Source organism: Panthera uncia, chromosome E1 (assembly GCF_023721935.1).
Source record: "Panthera uncia isolate 11264 chromosome E1, Puncia_PCG_1.0, whole genome shotgun sequence".
Taxonomy (NCBI): Eukaryota; Metazoa; Chordata; class Mammalia; order Carnivora; family Felidae; genus Panthera; species Panthera uncia.
The window spans coordinates 9,495,755-9,518,467 of record NC_064814.1 but is presented as its reverse complement, the minus strand read 5'-3'; the positions used below and the strand labels follow the sequence as shown (position 1 = coordinate 9,518,467).

General features: G+C 51.7%; 1 protein-coding gene across 1 annotated transcript in view; it reads left to right on the top strand.

Annotated features, from left to right (window-relative positions):
* Positions 1-22,468, top strand: part of PLXDC1 (plexin domain containing 1) — a 63,331-nt gene extending 40,863 nt beyond the window's left edge. The window contains exons 8-14 of the mRNA XM_049635920.1: positions 2,323-2,418; positions 6,370-6,451; positions 9,578-9,638; positions 11,318-11,453; positions 17,395-17,430; positions 19,677-19,837; positions 21,095-22,468. Of these exons, the coding sequence (XP_049491877.1) occupies positions 2,323-2,418; positions 6,370-6,451; positions 9,578-9,638; positions 11,318-11,453; positions 17,395-17,430; positions 19,677-19,837; positions 21,095-21,214 (692 nt within the window). The 3' untranslated portion in view covers positions 21,215-22,468. The remainder of the gene's footprint in view (positions 1-2,322; positions 2,419-6,369; positions 6,452-9,577; positions 9,639-11,317; positions 11,454-17,394; positions 17,431-19,676; positions 19,838-21,094) is intronic.
* Positions 22,469-22,713: the final 245 nt, after the last annotated feature.

The following is a 22,713-nucleotide window of genomic DNA, read 5'->3' as shown; positions in this document are numbered from 1 at the left end:
TCGTGAGGATGGGAGGTGACTGATACAATGCCTGTGTGATGAGATGACATGGCGAATGACATGGTTGACCGCGGGTAACTGAAACCGTGGAAAGGGAAACTGCGGATAAGGAGGACTACTGTAAAGAAACCATGGGGGCACCTGAGTGGCTCAGTCCGTGAAGCGTCCAACTTCGGCTCAGGTCATGATCTCGCAGTTGCGTGAGTTCAAGCCCCGCGTCGGGCTCTGTGCCGAAACCTCAGAGCCTGGAGCCTGCTTCGGATTCTGTGTCTCCCTTTCTCTCTGCCCCTTCCCCTACTCATGCTGTCTCTCTCTCTCTCTCTCTCTCTCAAAAATAAACATTAAAAATTTTTTCAAAAGAAAAAAAAAAGAAACCATAACCACGGTGTGCTAGAGACCTTTGTGAGGAGTCACACTAGCAGAGTGACCACATCTTTCCCCAGTTCTGTGTTCAGTGACTCCAAACTGGTAGTTTGGAATCAGCACGGGGAGTATTTACATCACAGAAATCAGCAGATGCCACAAGTCAGGACTCATTCATTGCATAGAATGTTTCCAGGACATTCTGCAGTTGGGAATGTTTCAGGGGCTGAGGTGTCCATCATTACTCTGCTGCAGAGCAGTGTGGGGTCATAGGAAGACAGCATGTCTTAGCACCAGACCAACTGGGGGTTCAATCCTGGGTTAAGTAGGAGGCATTGATTCCAAGATTGGGGATAAATATATGATAGAAACGTAGATGAGATGTTCTTTTAGGAAGCAGATGCTCCCCTGGATTCTTCATTCAGGAGGGGGTGGGGGGATGGGACATCCAGCCATTGCACAGGATGCTGAGAGTTGAGATGCTCAGCTGAGAGAGAAACATGTATCCTTGCCTATTCTGGGTTTCTAGTAATAAAAACCCAACTCAACAAGCTTAAGTGGAAAAGGGGATATGAAGTAGCCCAAAGAACCAAAGGAAGAATTGATGGCTAGGGAGACAGGGACCGGGGCAGGTCCTGGGACACCAGAGCCTAGAAAGCCACCAGAACTTCCTGCTTCATTGGACCCGTGGCCATTCACAGACCTGGAGCGTGCATTTTCTCAGCTTCATTACTAGAAAGCAAAGGGTCTTTTGTTTACAGTTGAAAAGTCCCAGGGAAGGTCTCTGATTGGCCCAGCTTGCATCAGATGCCCAGCCCTGGACCAATCACTGTGTAGCCAGGGAGGCGGGGTCATGGAGGAAAATGGTAGCTTCAGGGCGGGCCACATGTAGGAATGGACTAGGGGTAGTATCCCCAAAGGGGATGCTGTTTCCTAAAGGAAGAAGGGGTGCTGGGCAGGCCAAACACTATGCAACCCCTTCCCCTTGTAGGGAAGCTCATTCACAAAGCTCAGCACCTACCCGCCTGCCTTTCAGAGCCTAAGGAAATCAACCCCAAGTCATGGTTCTTGGGTGGGTATGGGGATGTCGTGGGAAACATCAAAGCATCACAGATTGTCATTTTAAGAGAAGTCATTTCATCTACAATTCCACTTTTTTCCTCCCAAGGGTGTTGTGGGAGGTGTTTCTGTCTTTCCACATCACAAATGAGAAACTGAGGCCTAAGAAGGGGAGCAGAACTGGAATCAGAACTCAGGTCTCTTGACTCTGATGTCCTGTAGGGAGTTCGTGCAGGGACTGAGGCAGGACATAAGCCAAGCCCCAGGCCCTAAACCTTGCTCTGGCTTCCATCCGGGAGGGGAGAGTTTCTCTAAGTTCAGCCTGTGCATCTGCAGATGTTTGCAGAGTGCTCACTGTGGGTCAGGTTCAGGACCAGATGCTCCCAGTCTAATGGCTCCGCCCTCCAAATAGACCCTAATGACCACACAATATGGTGAGTGCAGTGGGAACATGGCACCTGGCCTGAGTGGAGACGGGGACGGAGCTGGCTAAGGAAGGAACCCTGCGCTGGACCTGGAAGGTTGAGCTAGACAAAGAGAGAAGGGGTGGAAGAACATTATGAATCAAGAGAACAGCAGCTGTGAAGGCTCAGAGCCATGCAGATGCATGGGAGCTCCTATGTCCTGACCTCAGCAGCAGCCGGGCCTCTGCCCTGAGCAGTTTAACCTGCCTAGAATACAAAGCTCTCCTCTCAGGGTCAGTTCTTGTCTTCCTGTCTCCCTGCAGCTCCAACATCATTGTCCCACGTTGATGAGCTTACTTCCTGCCCTCAGTGGCTGCGTATTGACTCCCTGTTCCACTCGCTGCAATCCCCTGCCCACCTGTCAGGCTCCAGGTACAAGCCTTGGAGCCCTCCGGCCGTGAGGTGCTCCTGATGACAGGCTCTTCCTCTGTTTCAGAATCTCGGCGGAGGACTATCTTCGAATACCACCGTGTGGAGCTGGACCCCAGCAAGGTCACCAGCATGTCAGCTGTGGAGTTCACCCCACTGCCAAGTGAGTAGGGGTCATTCCCACTGTCCTGCAAAGAGCGTTATAGTCAGACAATCTGGGTTCCATTCCCAGGCCCACCACTGATCCCTGGGTGGATATGGCCACGTAATTTCTCTGGGCTGCCATTTCTCATGTGTCACATGGGCCTGGCACTCCTTCCCTCCCAGAGCTGTGGTAAGAGTGAGAACCACAGTAAGTAGAGTCGAGGACATGAGTGAATGGAAGCTCTGACAACCAACTGGCGCATCCCCGGCCTGGGGCGTGGTTTGTACTTGGTACATGGCAGCTATTGTTACTGACACACAATTAAACCCAGGGAAGGTGTACCTCCCAGAATTTTTAGACTCAGCCCCCAGGGAAGGTAATCCAGGAACTGAACGGATCAGTCCTTAAATTTCTTATTGCATGTTCCTTAGAGGAGGGGCAATGTGGGAGTCCACAGGCAGGAGGCAGTAAAGCAATTTATCTTGCAGCCCTCCAAGGACCATGGCCAGGCCCTCTGCACCGCCCCCCCCCGCACCCCACTCACCCTCCACCCTCCACCCCACTCACCTACAGTTGAAGGCACACTATGGCTGAGGCCCCAGCTGCTGCTGACCCCACAGGATCAAGGTTAGATGCTCTTCAGGATATGGTCAGGGCAGCTGGGGAGAGAGAGGGAGAGGAGGACAGCACTCCTGTTCTTGCCATTTTCTTTTAAGTTTATTTCTTTATTTGGGGGCGCCTGGGTGGCTTAGTCGGTTGAGTGTCCCACTTTGGCTCAGGTCATGATCTCACGGCTTGTGGGTTCGAGCCCCGCGTCAGACTCTGTGCTGACAGCTCAGAGCCTGGAGTCTGCTTCGGATTCTATGTCTCCCTATCTCTCTGCCCCCCACTCCCCCCTGACCACCCCCGCCCTGTTCATGCTCTGTCTCTGTCTCTCTCTCAAAAAATGAATAAACATTTTTTAAAAGTTTATGTATTTATTTTGAGAGAGAGAGAATCTCAAGCAGGCTGGAGTCCGACATGGGGCTTGAACTCACCAACGGTGAGATCATGACCTGAGCCCAAATCAAGAGCCAGATGCCCAGACGCCCAGGTGTCCCTTATTCTTGCATTTTTATTTGTTTTTTATTTTTTTAATTGTTAAGGTTTATTTGGGCTCAGCAGGTGTCTTCCCCTGGAAAAGAGGAAGGACACAGACACCACAGGGTCACAGGACCACTTGCAGGTCACAGCGCCACCCTCACCCCCACTGCGCTCTTTCCGGGCAGGAAAGACGTGGGGCCTGAGAACCAGGGGCTCCTCAAGGACGCTGAGAGCAAACCTCAGTCCTAGCCCTTGAATAAACTGCACTTAGGAGCAAGGACATCCAAGGGCAGGGTAACTGCCTGGGCAGAAGTGAAACATCCTGGGAATACGTTTCTGGGACACCGTCTGTATGTTTCAGCCACTTCTCACCCCTCCGGTGAATTTCGTGAGCATTTAATAGCACACAGGACATCTGAAATGCAGACGAGAATTAAAGGTCAGTAGATTTTACACGTACCTCACGGAAGCTCCCAGGGTTTTTTGACTAGAGCCTTTCAAGGGGCCTCCGGAGTCACTGGAATGAGCAGGCCACGGGCTCCTGTGTGGGCGCCCATGTAGATACAGCTGCAGGGGAGGGGCCAGAGCTACCAAGGCTGTGATTTGAACCCCTGGAAGGCTGGTTACCTTGGTCCTGAGAAAACTCTGCATCCCCCCAGTGCAGGATGGCTCTGTTACCTTTGGGTGGAGGAGGACTTAGCCAAGATTCTTCCAGAAGTGTGGATGGGCTGTCTCTAAGCCATTGTGCTCTGTGGTTGGTTCTTCCCGGTCCCTTGTCTAGAAGAGACACTCATGAAGAGGTGGCGTGGGCTGAGGGTGGGATCAGGGGGCAGGGAAACCCACAGTGGGATCTCAAGGCCAAGAGCTCGGGCTTTTGGCTCACACAGACCTCAGCTCAAACCCAGACCTGCCACTCTTAGCTTCATGACTCTCTGTAAGCCTCTCAGTTCCCTCCTCTGTAAAATGGGGATAACGAAAGCATCAATACATCAATTGCGTAAACATTTGTAAACTGCCTACCATGTGCCAGGTGCTATTCTGGGACCTCTGGATACACCAGGGAATGAAGCAGCCAGAGAGCTCTCGTTCTTTTGGAAGGACACAGTGCCACCTACAGCCAGTCCCTCCCATAGTGACTGAAGGTGGCCACACTGTGCCCACAACAGCTTTTCTCTCACCAAGGGCTGGTTCCCGGCTGCCATCTTGTTGGGGGTCCACGGAAAGCAAACTGGCTCCCCAATTAGTGGATTGCGGTAGAGTTCCGTGAAGACTCACAAAGTGAAGAAGTGTATGTGATATGTATTGAATGAGTGGTCATTTCTCTAAGTTGTCACTTCTTGCTGCTATATCGGGGTGTTCCGTTCAGCTGCTCATGAGATGAACCTTTGGATTATACACAGTTATTCTGGGGGAGGGCCTGGCTCTGCTTGTAATAAAATGCATGGGCTTTGTGGCAGCTGCTTGCTACTCAGAGGTCATTCTGGTTCACTTCAGTGGGTGCCGTTCGATTGCAAACGAGAACTCTTAAAATCCAGCCCCATACCTCCTGCCCCCCCCCCCCCCACCCCCGGCCCTCTCTGCTCCTGTGCCTGGCTGGTGTCAGAGGAGGGGTCCACGCACCCTCCAGCAGCCTGCTCCCACTAACCCCTCTGCTCTCTGGCTCTGCACTGCCCCAGGCCAGGCCCCAGCTCTCGCTCCTCCTCTATCACCCTCAGCTTGTCTACTCCACCCAGCCTGTTAGCATCCCGGCTGCTGTTGAGGACACGGCTGAAAGGCTGAAACACGCTCCTCCCAAGCCTCTGCGTGCAAGGGCTCTTCTGCTTGTACTTCGCCTCCTCCAGGAGAGCAGCCGGGCTTGCTTCCTGCCTTCTCCCAGGCTCTGCCTAAACGACCTCTCCTCAGAGAAGCCTTTACCAACCTCCCTGACCAGAATGCATCCCCCCGCCGCCCCTATCATTCTGCCTCTTTGTTTTGTGCCACTTTTTTTCACAGTCCCGTGCTGGAAACCCTAGTGTAGACTTCATTGTGTATTTGTTTTTTTAATGTTTATTTATTTTTGAGAGAGAGAGAGAGAGAGAGAGTGAGTGCGAGCGGGGGGAGGGTCAGAGAGAGAGAGAGAGAGAGAGGGAGACACAGAATCCGAAGCAGGCTCCAGCCTCTGAGCTGTCAGCACAGAGCCTGATGCGGGGCTCGAACTCATGAGCCATGAGATCATGACCTGAGCCGAAGTCAGATGCTTAGCCGACTGAGCCACCCAGGCGCCCCCTTGTCTGTGTATCTGTTGGCCGTCTCCTCCACTCAACTGCAGGGTCCATGCAGGCAGCATTTCTGTCTTTGCCCCTTCACCACTGCATCTCCAGCACCCGGGACAGGGCCTGGCCCGTGGTAAGCGTTCAGTAAATATTTGTTGAAAGAATGAATGAATGCATGCATGAGTGGATGAATACCTGGTAGGTCCATTGAACTCCTTTGCAACCCTGTAATTGTGGGCCACAGCCCAGCAGTATAACTTCCCAGACTAGGTGAGATCCCTTTGTACGTGCCTCACAAACCTCATCGCAATGGTGATTATGTAGTTATTTTTGTTTGATTATCTGTTTGAGTGAGTCTGCCTCTGCATAGACGATTTCCTGCAGAATCCCCAGCACCCGCTGGGGGCCTGCCCCCTGGTGACAGAAAGAAGGAGGAAGGAGGAAAAGGGAAGGAGGGAGAAAGAGATGGAAGAATCAGGGCTGGACTCAAGGGAGGGTGGCACTAATGACCTCTAGGGTCCCTGCCAGTCAGAGACTGCGTAGTTCTGTAAGGACCCAGCATTTGGGAGAGTTGCGCCTTTTGGAGGTCTGTGGAGGGTCTGATGCTCAGGGACCACTGCCTTCTCTCTTGCAGCCTGCCTGCAGCATCGGACCTGTGATGCCTGCGTGTCCTCGGACCTGACCTTCAACTGCAGCTGGTGCCACGTCCTCCAGAGGTTTGTGCTGGGCTGACCCTCTGGTTCCCCAGGAGGCCTTGGAGGAGGGGCAGAGGGTGGCACGGCCCCCTCCCTGCCTTGGGCCTCATTGCCAACATGAGAGCATCTCTAGCCAGCCCACTGTGCCCCGTAGCACAAGAATGTCACAGAAGTGAGTTTCTCCCCGAGTCAAGGTGACTGTGTGGCAGGGTCCCCGTGGTGACACTAGGTTTCTGGAAGATTATTCAGAGATTTTATCTACTGTAGCGCCTCCTTACACCCGGAAGGGTTGGTTCATCCTAGCGCAGGGCTTCCCAGAGAACAGTCCACAGATGTGAGGATCCCAGAATCAGCTAGGTCTCGTGTTGAACATGCAGATTCCTGGAACCTGCCCCAGGCCCCCTGCATCAGGATCTCTGGGAGAGAAGCCCAGAAACCTGCATATTAACACAGTGCCTCATCTGCAAACAAATGTGAGACCCGCCAGCTCCAAAGACCCATTGCCGTTGGATGAGGGTCCCGTGACCCCCCCCAAACACCGCCTTAAGATCTTTCTCGGGCTGTAATGGGGTTTCCTGAAAATCAGGGGTGTGGAAGTTGCGGGCATCCGTGGAAAGTTGGGGCAAGCTACAAAGCTGTGTTTGCTTGGTGTTGGAAACAGGGAAAATTCTGGGTGAGATTCAGGCTGTGGGATAAAGAGGGATAAATTTCTTAAATCCCCACTCATCTTCCACTCCTTGTTCTGAAATCATTTCCTCACAGATTAGACTCAGAATTCGAGCCCTGTTCTCCTGTCCAAGATAAATAAATAGCAGGAAGGGAAAACAAAACGAAACAAAATGACTTCTTTGGGGACCAGGGCTCTCATGAGAGTGGGAAGCCCTATGAAGCAATCTTGAAAGTTGCAAATTACAGTGTCTCTGAGTTCCAGGCAGCTGGCAAGCATCTGTCAGTGTTTCCTTTGCTCCTTTCAAATAGCCCAGGGCAGAAATAGGAACTAAAAGGTGGCCTGCCCGGCACAGGACACAGCCCCGGGGGCCAAGGGGAGAGGGGTTTCCTGTGTCCTTCCTACCTGGAGGTTGGGGTCCTCCTGGAGAATAGCTCTGCAGCACCATCCATCTTATGCACTCTCGAGTTTGAGAGCTACTGTCTCAGCGCCGAGAGATAATCCAGGTGACCTCGGATGAGCCCCGGAATCCTGGGGCTGGCTGCCACCACATGACTCAGCATCCAGCGAGAGCTGAGCCATAAGAACTTCAAAATGGGTCAGATGAAAGCAAAACCCTCCCATTGACACATCCCCATTTAACACATACGCCCAAACCCAGAGACCGTGACAGTTTAATGAGGGTTGGTCAGGTTAGGGGAGGACAAGGCCTTGGGTGTGGACACCGATTTTGCTGTGGTTATGTCAGCTATAGGGCACAGAAGTTCCATCAGAGAGCAATCAAGGCTGACGCGGTGCTGAAATCCTGTCCCCAGATGCCCATGGGTCTGGGCTCACCCCAGCGTGGGCCCCTCCTTGCCAGCTCTCTGGAGCCTCAGCACCAACTGAGAGCTAACTCCAGGTCTCTACAGAGCCAGAGGGCAGGGCTGGTGCAGAGCGGCCAGCCCCATGGACTCTCCCACCAACAGCTGCTTGCAGTCACCGTGTGGGTTCTCAGCTTCCCCTTCCTCGCCACCCACTCAGCCTTCTGCAGCCTCCCAGAGCTTCCCCTCCTTGCCCTGGGGCTGGATCTGGTTTACATCATTTCATTTACCAAGGCCAGTGTCTTCCTTTTAGTCCACATTGCCCCTCCCCCGCCCCAAGGGCCCACTCTGGAGTCTAAAATGACTTTAACTGCAGGATTTGGCCCGGGGAATGAGCAGTCATAACCCTTGCTTTACAGTGTCCTTGTGAGGGTCCCATGAAATACTACAGGAGCAGCATATGGCCACGGCGGCACTTGGCATTCAGGAGGTGCCCAATAGTGGCCATGCCTGATGTCCTTCTTCTCTGCATCTGGGTTGGTTGGCTCAGAGCTTAGAACGTGGTGCTCCCAGACCTACGTCAAAGGCTCAGTGCTTGGAAGAATCAATTAGTTTGGCTTAAAAGAAACTTTAGTTGCCAGCCCCCAATAGACCGCCTAGTCCTCAATGTCCCAGAGTAGTGGGCATAGAGGACCTGGGAGGGGTAGTGGGGGGGGGCTCAGTTCAGCTGTCCCTGCCGCAGGAGGGGCAGCTCGGAGCCCCAGGAGGCATCTTCAGAAGGAAAAACTGACCTCCGCCTCACTGGGTCCCTGGCAGATGGGTGGGCGGTTGTTAGTGGAGAAAATTAACTAGCGATGAATTCTTCCTCAGCACTGGTGGCTCATGATATGATTCTTCCCGTGCAGATGTTCCAGAGCTTGAGCAGGGCTTGGTGGATTCCCCTGGCACCAGAGTGAAGAATTTCCATTTGAGCACGGTGCCATGGAGAACATTTTCTGGTTCATCCACATACCCCCATCCCTTCCCTAGGGAAGCACTTGGCACCTTCCAGCCCAGCTGAGCTGCACAGTGTCCTCTCCCGGGACGCTGGTCAGCTGGTTTTCGATCTCTCCTAGCTGCTGGCAGGACCCTCCTTTCTGCCCTTTAGTGATCACGCAGGAGGTATTGGCTAAATGTGCTGAAGTCCACCTTCAGCCCAGCTTCTCCTTGCCAAGTTTAGGCCCCTCCACAAAGAAAAAGGATTGTCTGTGAATGAGTGAAACTCTCCCCAGAAGACGTTGCTGTGAATTCCCTGAACTCTCAGCAATTTCATGGCCGCCTAGAGTCAAGGGGATCTTAGAGCTCATTTGAGGTCATACAGTTCATCTAGCTCCCTATATGCACACATCTGGGCAGATGTGACCTTGGTCCTGGGGAGCTGGGTCAGGAGGAGAGTGGAGACGCCAGACACCTTCCCTTCCTTTTGGAGGAGTAGTTGGGGAAGAAGGGTCTGACTCCTGATCCCACAGGTGCCAGGTGACAAGGAGGGCACCTGCCCGGTGGTCCGGATCACCGCAGCCCTGGGACGTTAGCCCCCTCTGCCCCGTCATCGGAGAGCTGCTACTGAACAGGAGAGAGTGAAGAGGAGGGCTTCTCTGTCAATCCCATCACACTTCTTACCTTCTGGTCCCCCCGCAGGTGCTCCAGTGGTTTTGACCGCTACCGCCAGGAGTGGCTGGCCTACGGCTGTGCCCAGGAGGTGAGAGGCTTAAGTGAGCCAGGTTGTGGGGAGGGGCAGGGCTGCCAGCAGACCCGTCCCCCCCGTAGCTCTTTGCAAGCCGTCTTGGTTTCTTGGCAAAGAAATTCTCCCTTCCATCTGGGACTTGTCTCTCAGACTGCTCTGAGCCAGTTAGACCAGACTCGGGAGATTTTAGAGGGTTCTGCGGATCCCTGAAAAAAGCCCTTCTGGAAACTTGGCCTTGAGTGGGCGGCTCTCCGGGAGCTGTTTTGGTGCTTGCAGAGGGTGTGCTGGGCATGGTGTTGGCCACAGCTGGATCCTCTGGGAGGCTGGTGACATTCTCGGAGCAGCTGCCCTGCCTCCAGCCCTCAGGCTCTTCAGGGAGTGAAGAGGAGTGTTCTGGGAGTGAGGAGGGGATTTCCTATTTGGAATCCCATACAGGTTCCTTCTCACTGCTCAAGTTTTCCGGAACGCACAACGGCTTTGATTCTGGGCGGGGAGCATCCTGTTCTTACACCTTCCACCCACACAGACAGATCCATTCATCCGTGCATCCTTTCCCTCTTCCTTCCTCTCTCCATCCCGTCCTGCAGTATGAGCACACTGTGTGCGCCCAGCCCTTCCCTGCAAGTGCCTACACCTGCTCGGATTGAATCCCAGCAGCTCCAGGGGCTGGGGGCCGGTGCCCCCTACTGCTCAGAGCAAAAAACTGAGGCATAGAGAGATATAATGATTTGATCTGCCTCTCACAACCGGTGGGATAGTGAAAATGCAAGGCCCCACATTTAAAAAAGAATTTTTTTTAAATGTTCATTTAGTTTTGAGAGAGACAGAGTGCGAGTGGGGAGGGGCAGAGAGAGAGAGAGAGGGAGAAAGAGACAGAATCCGAAGCAGGCTCCAGGCTCCGAGCTGTCAGCACAGAGCCCAGTGCAGAGCTCCAACCCACGGACTGAGAGATCATGACCTGAGCCGAAGCCGGACGCTCAACCGACTGAGCCACCCAGGCACCCCAACAAGGCCTCACATTTAAACATTAAACCCCCCAGGGGCACCTGGGCGGCTCAGTCGGTTGAGCGTCCGACTTCGGCTCAGGTCATGATCTCGAGGTCTGTGAGTTCGAGCCCCGCCTCGGGCTCTGTGCTGACAGCTAGGAGCCTGGAGCCTGCTTCGGATTCCGTGTCTCCCTCTCTCTCTGCCCCTCCCCCACTCACGCTCTGTCTCTCTCTGTCTCAGAAATAAATAAACGTTAAAAAAATTTTTTTAAATAAACATAAACCCCCAGACCCCACGGCTGTGTGCTCACCACCACCTATTTATTAGTAAGCCTGGATGAGCTTTCTAAGGCCTTAAAAAAAAAATCTTGTCTAGCAGCCCACTTCTGACACTGGCCGTGCTGAATGTACAGATTTGCTTTATTTGTTTAAGACTGGCATCTCAGCTCCTTCCTTGAGGAAGGATTCGAAGCAGCGGACAGATAAATTGCCCTGGGAGATAAGACGTTTTCAGGATAAAGTGGGAGGCTTAAATGCACTCAGGGCTCAGCTTTGGTTAGTTTACCATGCTTGAACCAAGCACGGGAGTCTTAAGTTTTCTGGCCGCTGAGGGGTGAAGGGGCCCCTTCCGTCCTCCCGTTCGAGGGCTCTTTTCTGCGTAGCACGCTGGCCGGTGAGGTCCAGGGTGGCGCTGGGTCTTTCTTGCAGGCGGAGGGCAGGACGTGTGAGGACTTCCAGGACGAGGGCCACTCCTCGTCCTCCCCCAACGGCTCCTTCAGCCCCTTTGACGGGGACCTCACCACCACCTCCTCCTCCCTCTTCATCGACAGCCTCACCACCGAAGGTAAGGCCTGAGCCCCAGTGGCGAAAGAAGCCATGGGAAAGGGCTACCGCCCTGGGACATCACAACTATTCCTGCCAGGGATTAGCTCAGGGAATAGGAATCGCCCTGACTTTCACAGATGAGGGACCTAAGTCTCAGAGAGCTGGGCTCGCGTGCTGGGCAGAGGCAGAGCCAGGTTTCAAACAAGTGGACTCCGTGCCCGGACTCCAACTGCTGTGCTGGCCCACATCGGGACTGTGGGATGGAAGTCACTGCGGCGAGGGGAAAATTACCATCCCGGCTCAGGGCCCGGTATTTTATATATAGTCCACCTCAGTTCATCTCAGTAGCACTCCTCACAGAAAGCGTGAGGTCTTATCAGCCCCGCAGCAGGTGTGAACTCAGTCCACACACTCAGACGTGAGAGAAAGATTGCCTCATTTTTCTGCCGTGGTGTTTCTGGCTCTGAACCCTTGCTCGGGGGGAGTGGTGGACCTCCGCTGTTCTGGGGCTTGGCTTCCTGCTCCTGTGACCTTGTGTGGACAGAGGGTCAGAGTGGGGGCAGCTGTGTCCCAGAGGATGGCTGGCGATCCGCGCCTGCCTCTTCAGGATCTGGCTGTCCCCGGGGACTTCCGCCATCCTAAGGCCTGAGGGTCTTGCACCTGCCAGAGGTACCACACAGCATCCAGAGAAGCCTTGTGCAAGCCCCTCCGGGATCCTTTGGCTCCCACTGAAAAATTCCCGTCCCATCTTTTTTCGGTACATCACATCTAGGTTTTAGCCCTTTTTCCTTAGGCTCAGAATGAAAGATGTGGGCTCTTACCACCTCTACGGAGCCACATAAAGGGACAAATGGAAAAGAGGAAAGGAGAAAAGAAAAAGCCAAATGTTTGAAAGCATTATTCAGCCACAGTCCCATTTTGTGTGTATGGAAAAGGGCCCGTAGGGGCAAAGTCGGTTACTCGGGGTTACGTGAAAGGTAAGTGGCAGGATGGTCTTTCCCTGGTGCCCCCTGCCTTTGTAACTGCAGCCTAGAGAACTGGAGAGCCAGATCCCATGGATCCGGCCAGAGGGAATCCTAGAGGAAAGGGAAGAAATGAAGGTGATCTAACATTTTGAGGGGCCTAACCATGTGCCAGGTAGGGTGCTAACGCTGTGCAGACATTAATACTCACTTGGCCCTCCTAACAATCCTGCGCATTAATGATGTCAGATCCCCATGTTATAGAAGAAACACGAAGGTTCAGGGAGGTCAGTGACTTGCCCAGGGTCACACGACCAGGAAGAGGTGGTCAGGTCTCATTCGGCTCAAAAGCAGCAATCTTGTCCCTCGACTGCTTTCCTTGGTGCTGGAAAAGAATTTTTTAAAGGTCTTTGTGGATTCGGGGGACTGGAGAAATACAGCAAAGGGTGAACAAGCAAGGCAGATCGGGTAGCTTCCATTAATCTAAAATTGTCCGGAGGGAGCTGGGTAAGGCTGGGTATTGAGAGCAACTCCTGGCTGCTAAGGGGGAGACAGGGGTTAAGTGTATTCAGTGAAAAAAGAAAAGGAAGAGATGGGTTGTCCTCAGGAGTTTGTAATTCAGTCCAGGAGTTGGAGTCTATCTTGGGGTACAAGGAGATGTAAACGAAGGGGATACAGCCAAAGGGACTCGCCTGGGCAGCACAGAGCCAGAGAGCAGAGGAGTTAGTGGGAGCAGGATGCTGGAGGGTGCGTGGACCCCTCTGGTACCAGCCAGGCACAGGAGCAGAGAGGGCTGGGGGGGTGGGGGGCAGGAGGTATAGGGCTGGATTTTAAGAGTTTTCGTTTGCAATCGAACGGTACCCACTGAAGTGAACCAGAATGACCTCTGAGTAGCAAGCAGCTGCCACAAAGCCCATGCATTTTATTACAAGCAGAGCCAGGCCCTCCCCCAGAATAACTGTGTATAATCTAAAGGCTCATCTCATGAGCAGCTGAACGAAACACCCCAATATAGCAGCAAGAAGTGACAACTCACTCAGAGAAATGACCACTCATTCAATACATATCACACACACTTCACTTTGTGAGTCTTCACGGGACTCTACCGCAATCCACTAATTGGGGAGCCAGTTTGCTTTCCGTGGACCCCCAACAAGATGGCAGCCGGGAACCAGCCCTTGGTGAGTGAGAGAAAAGCTGTTGTGGGCACAGGGTGGCCACTATGGGAGGGACGGGCTGTAGGCAGCACTAGGTCTTTTTTGTCTGCCAGTGGTAGATGTGGACTGGGCTATAGTGGATTTTCAATGGTTTAGATTAGAAACAAACTGATTTGAATCAGGTTAATTTTCCCAATGATGTTTAGGGTGATGTTGGTTGGTTCGACTAGCCAATTCATTGTTTTCCACTTGCAGTAACAAGATAGACTCAGTGTTGTTTTCAAATCCCTTGTTGGGGTGCCTGGGTGGCTCAGTCAGTTAGGTCTCTGACTTTGGCTCAGGTCATGATCTTATGGTTTTGTGTTTGAGCCCCAGATCGGGCTCCATGCTGACAAAGGGGACCCTGCTTGGGATTCTCTCTCTCTCCCTCTCTCTCTGCCCCTCCCCCCACTCATGCTTACTCTCTCTCAAAATAAAAAAATGAACTATAAAAGATATTTTTTAAAATCCCTTGTTTATTGAAATCTCTGCAGAAAACATCTATTATAGGTCTACAATTTTCTATTTGTTTTGTTTTACTTTCACTTTTTAGGGGTGCTTTGTGAATTTAATTTTTATAATTATCTCATAATTAAATGATGATTTACATGGTTCCAAAGTCAAATCTAGAAAATCAGGTATATTCAAATAATTTTACTTTCTAGTTTTCTCCCCTCAACCCAATCCTCTTTTCCCTATAGGGGAAAATTTTTTTTAATGATCTATAGTTTATTCCCCCATTATCCAATGTGCTTTTTTTTTTTTTTTTGAGTTCTACTGGGCTTGTACTGGTATAAATTAGCAAAACGCAAGATTTTATCAACCATCTCTTCTGAACCTTATAAACTCATCAGAGACTCTGGTCCATACATGTGTATATATAACAGCACCTCCCAACGAAAACAGAGACTCTTTGGAACATTTGCCAATTAACAGAAAGCCAATTCTCCCCTCTCCCCAAATGCTTGCAAAATTTGGAGCCCCCACTGTTCACTTCTCAGTGGAACTGGCCCTGTGGCTAGGGATGTTGGAATTCTATCCCATGTTTATTGAACAAAAAATACATTTCTTCGTTTTAGCTTCGTTTCAAAAAAGGAAAAGATTGACTTTGTTTTCTCCAGGTACCCCTCTCCCACCACCATTGGATAAAATGCAGTAGCCTGTATTTTAATATCCCAACCCTACCCACTCCCTTGTCCTCCCTGGTATCAGTATCGTCTACTGGAGAATTTAGACTCACTTCTGCTGGAAGCCGTCCACTGTGGAGGGGCAGAGTCTAGTTGCCAGGCCAGCTCCCTCTGACCTCATCAGCTGTTATAACCTTGGACACTTAACTCTTCCCCCCAAAGATGAGTTTTCAGACCGGAGTGATTTTCTTTGGGAGTTTTTGTTTTTGTTTTTGTTTTTTTAAACTACCTTTCAGGATATAAAGTAGAATTACAAGCTCACCAAAGTCCTGTTAACTTCATCAAAAACTTGTCTGACTTCAGCTCCCATGAGGCCAAAAATTTTGCTTGACAAAGGGATTTCGCCAGAAAATGATTCCACAACAAGAATTTTTAAGATCAATGTGATTTTTTTGAGACTTCAAGATTTATTGGAAATGCATAGCACAGCAGGAAGCCACATCCAGGCACTGGGAGTGTAAATATGCTGCATGTTGAGGGATTTGCAGTCCAGGGAAAAAACTGGGACCTGAGATGTAGAAACAGATACCAAAATGCAATAAGACACAGAGGAGGACACACCCACCTGTCCTCTGGAAGTGACAGGGCCAGGATTGGGGTGAGGCAAATGAGGCTCTCCACTCAGGTATAAAATTCAAGGAGTCACCAAAAAAGAAAGCAATAATCAATATAAATAATATTTTAATGCAATATTTATAAAAACAAAAATAGGGGAGTTTGGGTGGCTCAGTCGGTTAAGCATCCAACTTTGGCTCAGGTCATGATCTCACGGTTCATGAATTCGAGCCCCGCGTCGGGCTCTGTGCTGACAGCTCGGAGCCTGGAGCCTGCTTCAGATTCTGTGTCTCCTCTCTCTGCCCCTCCCCCATTCACACTCTGTCTCTCTTTCTCTCTCTCAAAAATAAAAAAACATTAAATAAATATTTTTAATAAAAATTTAAAAATTAAAAAACAACAAAATTGCTGCCAAAAATTCCACAATGAACAACACATCAAAACTTCAAAAAAAGACAGAATGGGACCCTGCTTCACTGTGTGAACTAATCCCAGGCCTACAGAGGGCATTTCAGGGGTGGTACTTTTCAAAGAGGAATAGTGAAGGGGAGGAAGTGTATTCCCTGCAGGAGGAACAGTTTATGCAGTGACACAGAGGTCTGAGAGGTCTCCAAGGTCTCGGGAGTCTTGGGCAGCTTGTTATGGCCACTGCCGTGGTGTTGAGTTGTGGTGAAGGACAAGAGGAAAGAAGAGAGGGGACAGATTGTGAAGAGCCTTGAACATCTGTGAGCAAAGGGGAGTCAGTAAAAACTTTTATTTTATTTTATTTTATTTTATTTTATTTTATTTTATGTTTTTAAGTTTATTTATTTTCAGAAAGAGACAGAGTGAGAGCAGAGGAGGAGCAGAGAGAGAGGGAGAGAGAGAATCCCAAGCAGGCTCCGCACTGTCAGCACAGAGCCTGATGCAGGGCTCGAACTCACGAACCTCAAGATCATGACCTGAGCCAAAATTAAGAGTCAGATGCTTCACCCACAGAGCCCCCCAGAAGCCCCCCACCCGTAAAAGTCTTTAAAATGACATGGGCAATGGAGGTGCAGGAGGGAAAGAGGAATGAAATGTACCTTATAGGCGACACACTCCGGGTTGTTCAATTTGTTTCACGTTTCGGTGCTTCAAGCAGTAACCCTCTGTCCTCTAGAGCATTCTCCTGACATGGAACTCTTGCTTGCCTTTCTGCAGAGAATCTTTGGGGAAGAATGGTCAACCATTGGAACTTATGTAGGAAACCACAGGACACACACCTGGTGCTGTAGAAAGGGTGTTGGCATGAAATCTGTCCTTCAAGTTGTGCGTGGGGAGGGGGTGGTCGTTCAGCGGATCTGAACTGGTGACACACCCTTTCCTCAGCTTCCCGGGTGCCCGTAGGGGAAGGAGAACTGGAAAAGTCCTCACCCAGGCTTTGCAGGCAGCCATCCCCCACCCCCAGCCTTATCTCTTACCCTCTCCACCCTCCAGCGGCACTGCACTGCCTTTTATTTCTCTGACTCTGGGCCTTTGCTCGTGCTTTTTCCTCTGCCTGGAACCCTTTTTCCCCAGCCCCACATCTCACCCCTCCATCTTGACACCCTTTGTCTGGATGAGGCCCCCAGTCAGAGCTCCATTTTGCTGGGTTTTAATTGTCACTCCATCTCTCCTGCTTGTTAACTCCCTGAGGGCAGAGACCGTGTCTACCCCCAGTACCCTCTCCCAGTGCTCAACTCAGTAGTAGGCGTCCAATAAATCCTGCTTGGATGAATGAACACAAGACTAGGAAAAGTTGGTTTGTTTGCGGACTTCTGTCATTACACTGCTGTGTGACTTTAAGCAAGTCACCTTCCCGCTCTGTGTTTCAGTTTCTCTGCCTCTAAAATGAAGGCGGAGGGGCGCCTGGCTGGCTCAGTCAGTAGAGCATGCGACTCATCTCAGGGTTGTGGGTTTGAGCCCCACCTTGGGTGCAGAGATGACTTAAAAATAAAATTAAAAAAAAAAATTAAATTGAGGGTGGGACTAAACCTCCTTAAAGTCCCATCTGGACCTAAATGATTCCACTAATCTTATGCCTTCTCTCCTCTTTAAAGACGACACCAAGTTGAATCCCTATGCAGGAGGAGATGGTGAGTACTGAGCTGCCTGCCCTGCCCCTTGGACCACCCCTTACCCCCACTACCCCCCAGAAGGGGGTGCATCAGTCACCTGGCCTCTTTGCTTCCGTTCTGAGGTGGGGAGGAGGGGAGCAACGGCAGCCTGAGCTTCCCAGACCTCCTGCTGGGCTCCTGGGCAGGGGCCCACTAGATGGAAGGAATGTGTCTAGACACTTGTCATCATTCAGGAACCTCCTGTAGATCTGTCTTGAATCCTCACTGTCCTGAAAGCAGCGAGAGGAGAGAAAGGCTGAGCTAGAGCAGGCACGGTAGCGCGGGGCCCCTCACCATTGGCCTCTTGTCCCCACCGGCCTCATGGTCCATGAGGGGTGGAGAGTAGCTTTTCCCACATCAGGTTTCCTTTGATTCCCAGCCTGGGTTGGCAGAGAGTACACAAAAGTTGTCCACCCCAATTTTTGTAGGCGCCGGAAGTTGGGGTCCTTTGCTCCCAAGATTACCTGGGAGGATAATCTCTCCGGTGATGTGATGCGGCCCACCTCCCCTGCCCTTTGCCCAGAGCCAGCTCTGGCCCTTGCTGCAACCACTGCACGGGAGAGATGAAAATACCTTCCAGCTCTAGGGACTGGGAGATTGTCCTGGGTTCCCGCAGGAGAGGAGAGGCTGTTAATGCAGCATGGTTTGATCCAGTCTCCCACCAGAGGTGAAGCCATTACTGCTCTGCAGGCAGCTGGTTTGAGTGTGTGTTGTGTGTCTGGGGCGGGGGCTGGGCCACATTCCCCTTGCTCTGCACCACACGCTCATCAGCCCCAAACCCTGACCATCAGATCACCAGGGTCACTTTGGGCTGCGGGCTGACTGCCAGGTCAGGGGAAGCTAGCTTGGGGTGTGTCACCTCAACTGTCCCACCTGCTGGCAGATAGTGGCACTAACCATGCATCGGAGCGCCCCGGGGACAATTTCCCTACTTGGGTTTCCTCTGCTTACGGAGAAGAGGGGTTGGGGAGGACGAGGATTGGAATGTATGCAACATCCCATTAAAAATCCCCACCTCCTGTTGATTCTCATTCCACCCACTAGCTCTGTGCAAAGGATTTGAGGGGCGCCTGGGTGGCTTAGTCGGTTAAGCATCCAACCCTTGATCTCAGGTCAGGTCTTGATCTCAGGGTCGTGAATTCGAGCCCTGTGTTGGACTCCACAATGGGCATGGAGCCTACTTTAAAAAAGAAAAATGATTTCTTTTGCTTATGTGCTCATCTGTCTTTTTTTACTTCGTTCTCTCCACATCCCTTTAGGGTAGGGAGCAGAAACAAATAGCCACCACAGGCAATAAGGGAACATGGGCTTCTTAGTGGTCGGCGTGACTGTGTCCTTGAGCAAATCACTTTACTTCTCTGTATTTCCATTATCCCAGCCGTACAAGAAAGGGGTTGGACTAGATGACATTCCAGCTTGATAGTCTACGGCAGTACTCAGTCTCCTCCTTGGGATGTATCTCAAATGCTCAGGGTGTTCTCAGAGATTGCCTACTGGTATATGAGCCTTCAGAGAACCTGATTCATTCTTTTATTGAGCTCCTACCATGAGGCCCGCCATTTTTCCTAAGAGCTAAGGACACAGAGATGAATAAGACACTGTCCTTGCCCTCCAGGAGGCCACAGTCTGGTAGTGGACAGTGACAAGTGAAAATATGGTCATTCTGTTATCATAATGGCTAACACTGAGGTCATCCAAGACACCAGCCCTGGTCCTCAGCAGTTGACGTGAATTATCTAGTTTTGACCCTTACAATAACTCTATTAGGTAGTCATTATTATCCTTCATCGACAGAAGTGATAAGTGAGACACAGAGAGGTTATATAATTTGCCCAAAGTCATGCAGCTAGTAAGTTAGCACACCCTGGATTTGAACATGCCGCCATACTCCAGATCCGAAACTCCTCACCATCTCATACCCTTTGAGGATTCCTTAAAGGCACTTGTGGCGCGAGTATTGGAAAAAACTTCTCTTGCGATCCGTTTTAGGAATTTGGGCAACTTTTAAGTGGTTTTGGAAAACCACCTGAACCATGCCAAGGGCAACATAAATGCCATGCTCATGACACCACCCACTCCTTCCCCACCTTTTTACATATTTCATAAGCAGACCCTGAGGTTCTTCTAGATTTCATCTCTGAGATTTTGTCAGAACCTGGGGCTTCATGGCCCCACCTTCCCTGCTCCCCTGTGGCCACTCCCTACCCTAAATGGTCTCTCCACAGGCCTTCAGAACAACCTGTCCCCCAAGACAAAGGGCCCCCCCGTGCACCTGGGCACCATCGTGGGCATCGTGCTGGCCGTTCTCCTGGTAGCAGCCATCATCCTGGCTGGGATTTACATCAACGGCCACCCCACCTCCAACGCTGCGCTTTTCTTCATCGAGGTCAGTGTTGAATTTGGCCACAGCTCTGCTGTCTGTCTGCCTCTGCATCAGCATTTCCCCAGCCACTGGGTACCTGCCTCTCCCCACCTCACGCCTCACACCCACATGTCCGACTCCTCTTCCAATCTGAGGAGACTTCATTGACTCCATCCTGCACACTGTGCACTGGCTGGTGCCCCTTTAGTCCCTAACCCCGAGGGCTCCCCCAGGAGTGCGGCACCCCTCCTGTCCTGTTGAACAGCCCGTCTGCCTTTGCTCCCCCATTTGTGAAATCAGAAGAGCCTCCAGAGGAAAGAAAGAGAAATCACTAGGGATTGTGCAGCCCCTCCTTAATGATTTGTGGTCTCTCACCCCCATATTCCAGGCCTGGTGTTTATTCAAAGCCATAATGGAACCGGGATCTCTGCCTCTTTGCCTGCTCTGGGGGTTTTTAGGTTAGAATTGACAAGGCATGATAATCCTAAGAGTTGCTCTCTCTGGGAGCTTTCGTTGAGGATGCTATGATTTGGAATGTCTCAGAATTCAGAAGAAGCAGCTCAAAGTGCAGCTTGGGAAGTAAAAGCTAGCCCTCTTCTCTCTGGGCCACTGGGGCTCAGCAGCTCCCTCCCCTGTCCTCCGCTCTCAGTCCCTCCCAGCTCTGCCTGTGGTCCATTAGTGCTGCCTCTGTGCCCACAGTCTTCCCCACAAAGGTCACAGGCCCATTGACCTCATCAATCAGAGGCGCAGGTGGGTGCTTGCGAGGGGCTTTCCTCTTTGTTTAGAAGCCCCTGTTTCTTGTAAGCCCTAACCAGTCTTAAGTATCACCCAGCCCCAGGGATGTTGACAGAGTAGGTCTGAAGTAGGTCCAGGAATCTGCATGTTTACAAACTCCCCAGCTGACTCTGCTGCAGGACCTGTCCTGCCGTGGCTTCTTCAGAACCTCCCAGATCATTCCATCTCTCACCTACTGCCTCACTTTTCAGTCTCATGACTCCATGCAGTACGTTGCTCAGGCTCTTACAGTCCTGCAGTCAATGCCGCGAGCGGCGAAATGACCTCCTCTCAAACTCCTCGGGCTCCCAGGAAGGTTCCCAGCCGTTGATGGATCACAGTGGGGAGACTTCTGGGGAGGAGGGCCCTGAACTCCACCTGGCTCACAGTAGGCCCCCAGCACCCTTGTAAAGAGAGTCTCGGTGCTCAGCACTGTCCTTGGGGGTGTGGAGGAGTCCCAGGTGGGTGAGGCCGTGCCCGCTGACTCTGTGTCTGTGCCCCCGACAGCGGAGACCTCACCACTGGCCAGCTGTGAAATTCCGCAACCACCCCAACCACGCTACCTACACGGAGGTCGAGCCCTCGGGCCACGAGAAGGAGGGCTTCGTGGAGGCTGAACAGTGCTGAGAGCACCCGGTCTCCCCTTGGAAGGACAGAAAAGAAGACCCCGGGACCCCAGAAAAGACCAGTCAAAAGCAAAGCGGAGAAGTGACTTTCCTTGGCTTCCTCTGAACATGTCCTGGCTGGGAAGATGAAGATGAGACCATGGCTTGTGTCGCCAGAGCCACAGTTTGGCCATCACACCCCATATCCTGAAGCAGGGGGCAGAAAAGCAACCACGTGAGGTTTTTAAGGGATGACAACCTGATTTCATCCTGTTTTGATGTAAGGGGTCTCTGTCCCCTTCTCGGTCTCTCAGTGGTCTCCTCGGTGGTACTGCCCCAGAGGCCCCTCCCACCTGGAGATGGCCAGACACCCTGCTCCGGTCGCCTAATGCCCCTCCGTGTGACACAGAGGCCAAAACTCTAGATTGGGGCGGCCCCATTCCAGGGTCCATAGACTCCAGAGCTGGTCCTCATGGCTATGGATTCAGTGTATTTTCCCCAGCCTCTGTGGTTCTGGAAGTCTGAAGAAGTTCTATCCATCTGTTAAGCACAGGATGGCTTTGTATGGCAGGTTGTCATCAGAGGAAAGCCAAGTGGGAGGAGACAAAACAACTGGGGGGGAAAGTTGCATTTACCCTCTCTCGACTGACTTATCCTTTCTGCTGGCAACCAGTCCTTCCGCAACGAACGTGCGTGCAGCCCACATCATGGCCTTTACCGCAACTGCGGCCCAGCCTTGGCCTGGCGAGCCGTGCTGTGTGTGGCTGCATCCGCGGTGTGGGGCTCTTGATTCCAATGGCACGTCCGGCGGCCATTGAATTCACTGGCCTGGCCTGTCAGTGTCAGCAGGTACCTTCAAAGGCAGGGCCTGCCAGACTAATTCTTTTCCTCCTCTGAGCTGAATGTTTCTAGCCATTAAAAAGAGAAGAAACAGGGTGGCAGGAGGGCTTCTGGAGACCTACTCGGCAGGGAACTTCAGTTGGATTCTGTTGAGGAGCAAAGCGGCCGGAACGGATGGGCCAGAGGAAGCCGGCACGGGCAGGAAGGACTTTCCACGCGACCTTGACCTGGAAAGTGGCTTCCATCTTTTTCCAGCTCCGGTGGAAGCTTTTGGAGCAAAGAGCTAGGCTCGCAAACTTCACCTGGTTTTAAGGGAATTCTGTCCCAGGGATGAATTGTGGCTGCTTCCTGAAGAGCCTTTACACTTAAAATCCATAGCTCAACCTCATTCAAAGTAAAGAACAGCAGCAGCAAATAAATGCTAAATCAACCTCTACTTAGTCATGCCCTTTTATGCGTATCGCCGTGTCAGTGTCACCCGGGACACTGCAGAAGAAAGAAGTTAAAGTACAAGGCCTCCTGAGGTGGGGGTAGGGAGTCTGCCAATAACCAGACACATGGGAACACTTGACCCAATGTTTTCCAGACGCTTCGTGATTTATCCTCAGTGAGGCCACTATTGACAAGCCACGTGGGGAAAATGCTGGATATATATATATAATATATATATTATATTTATAA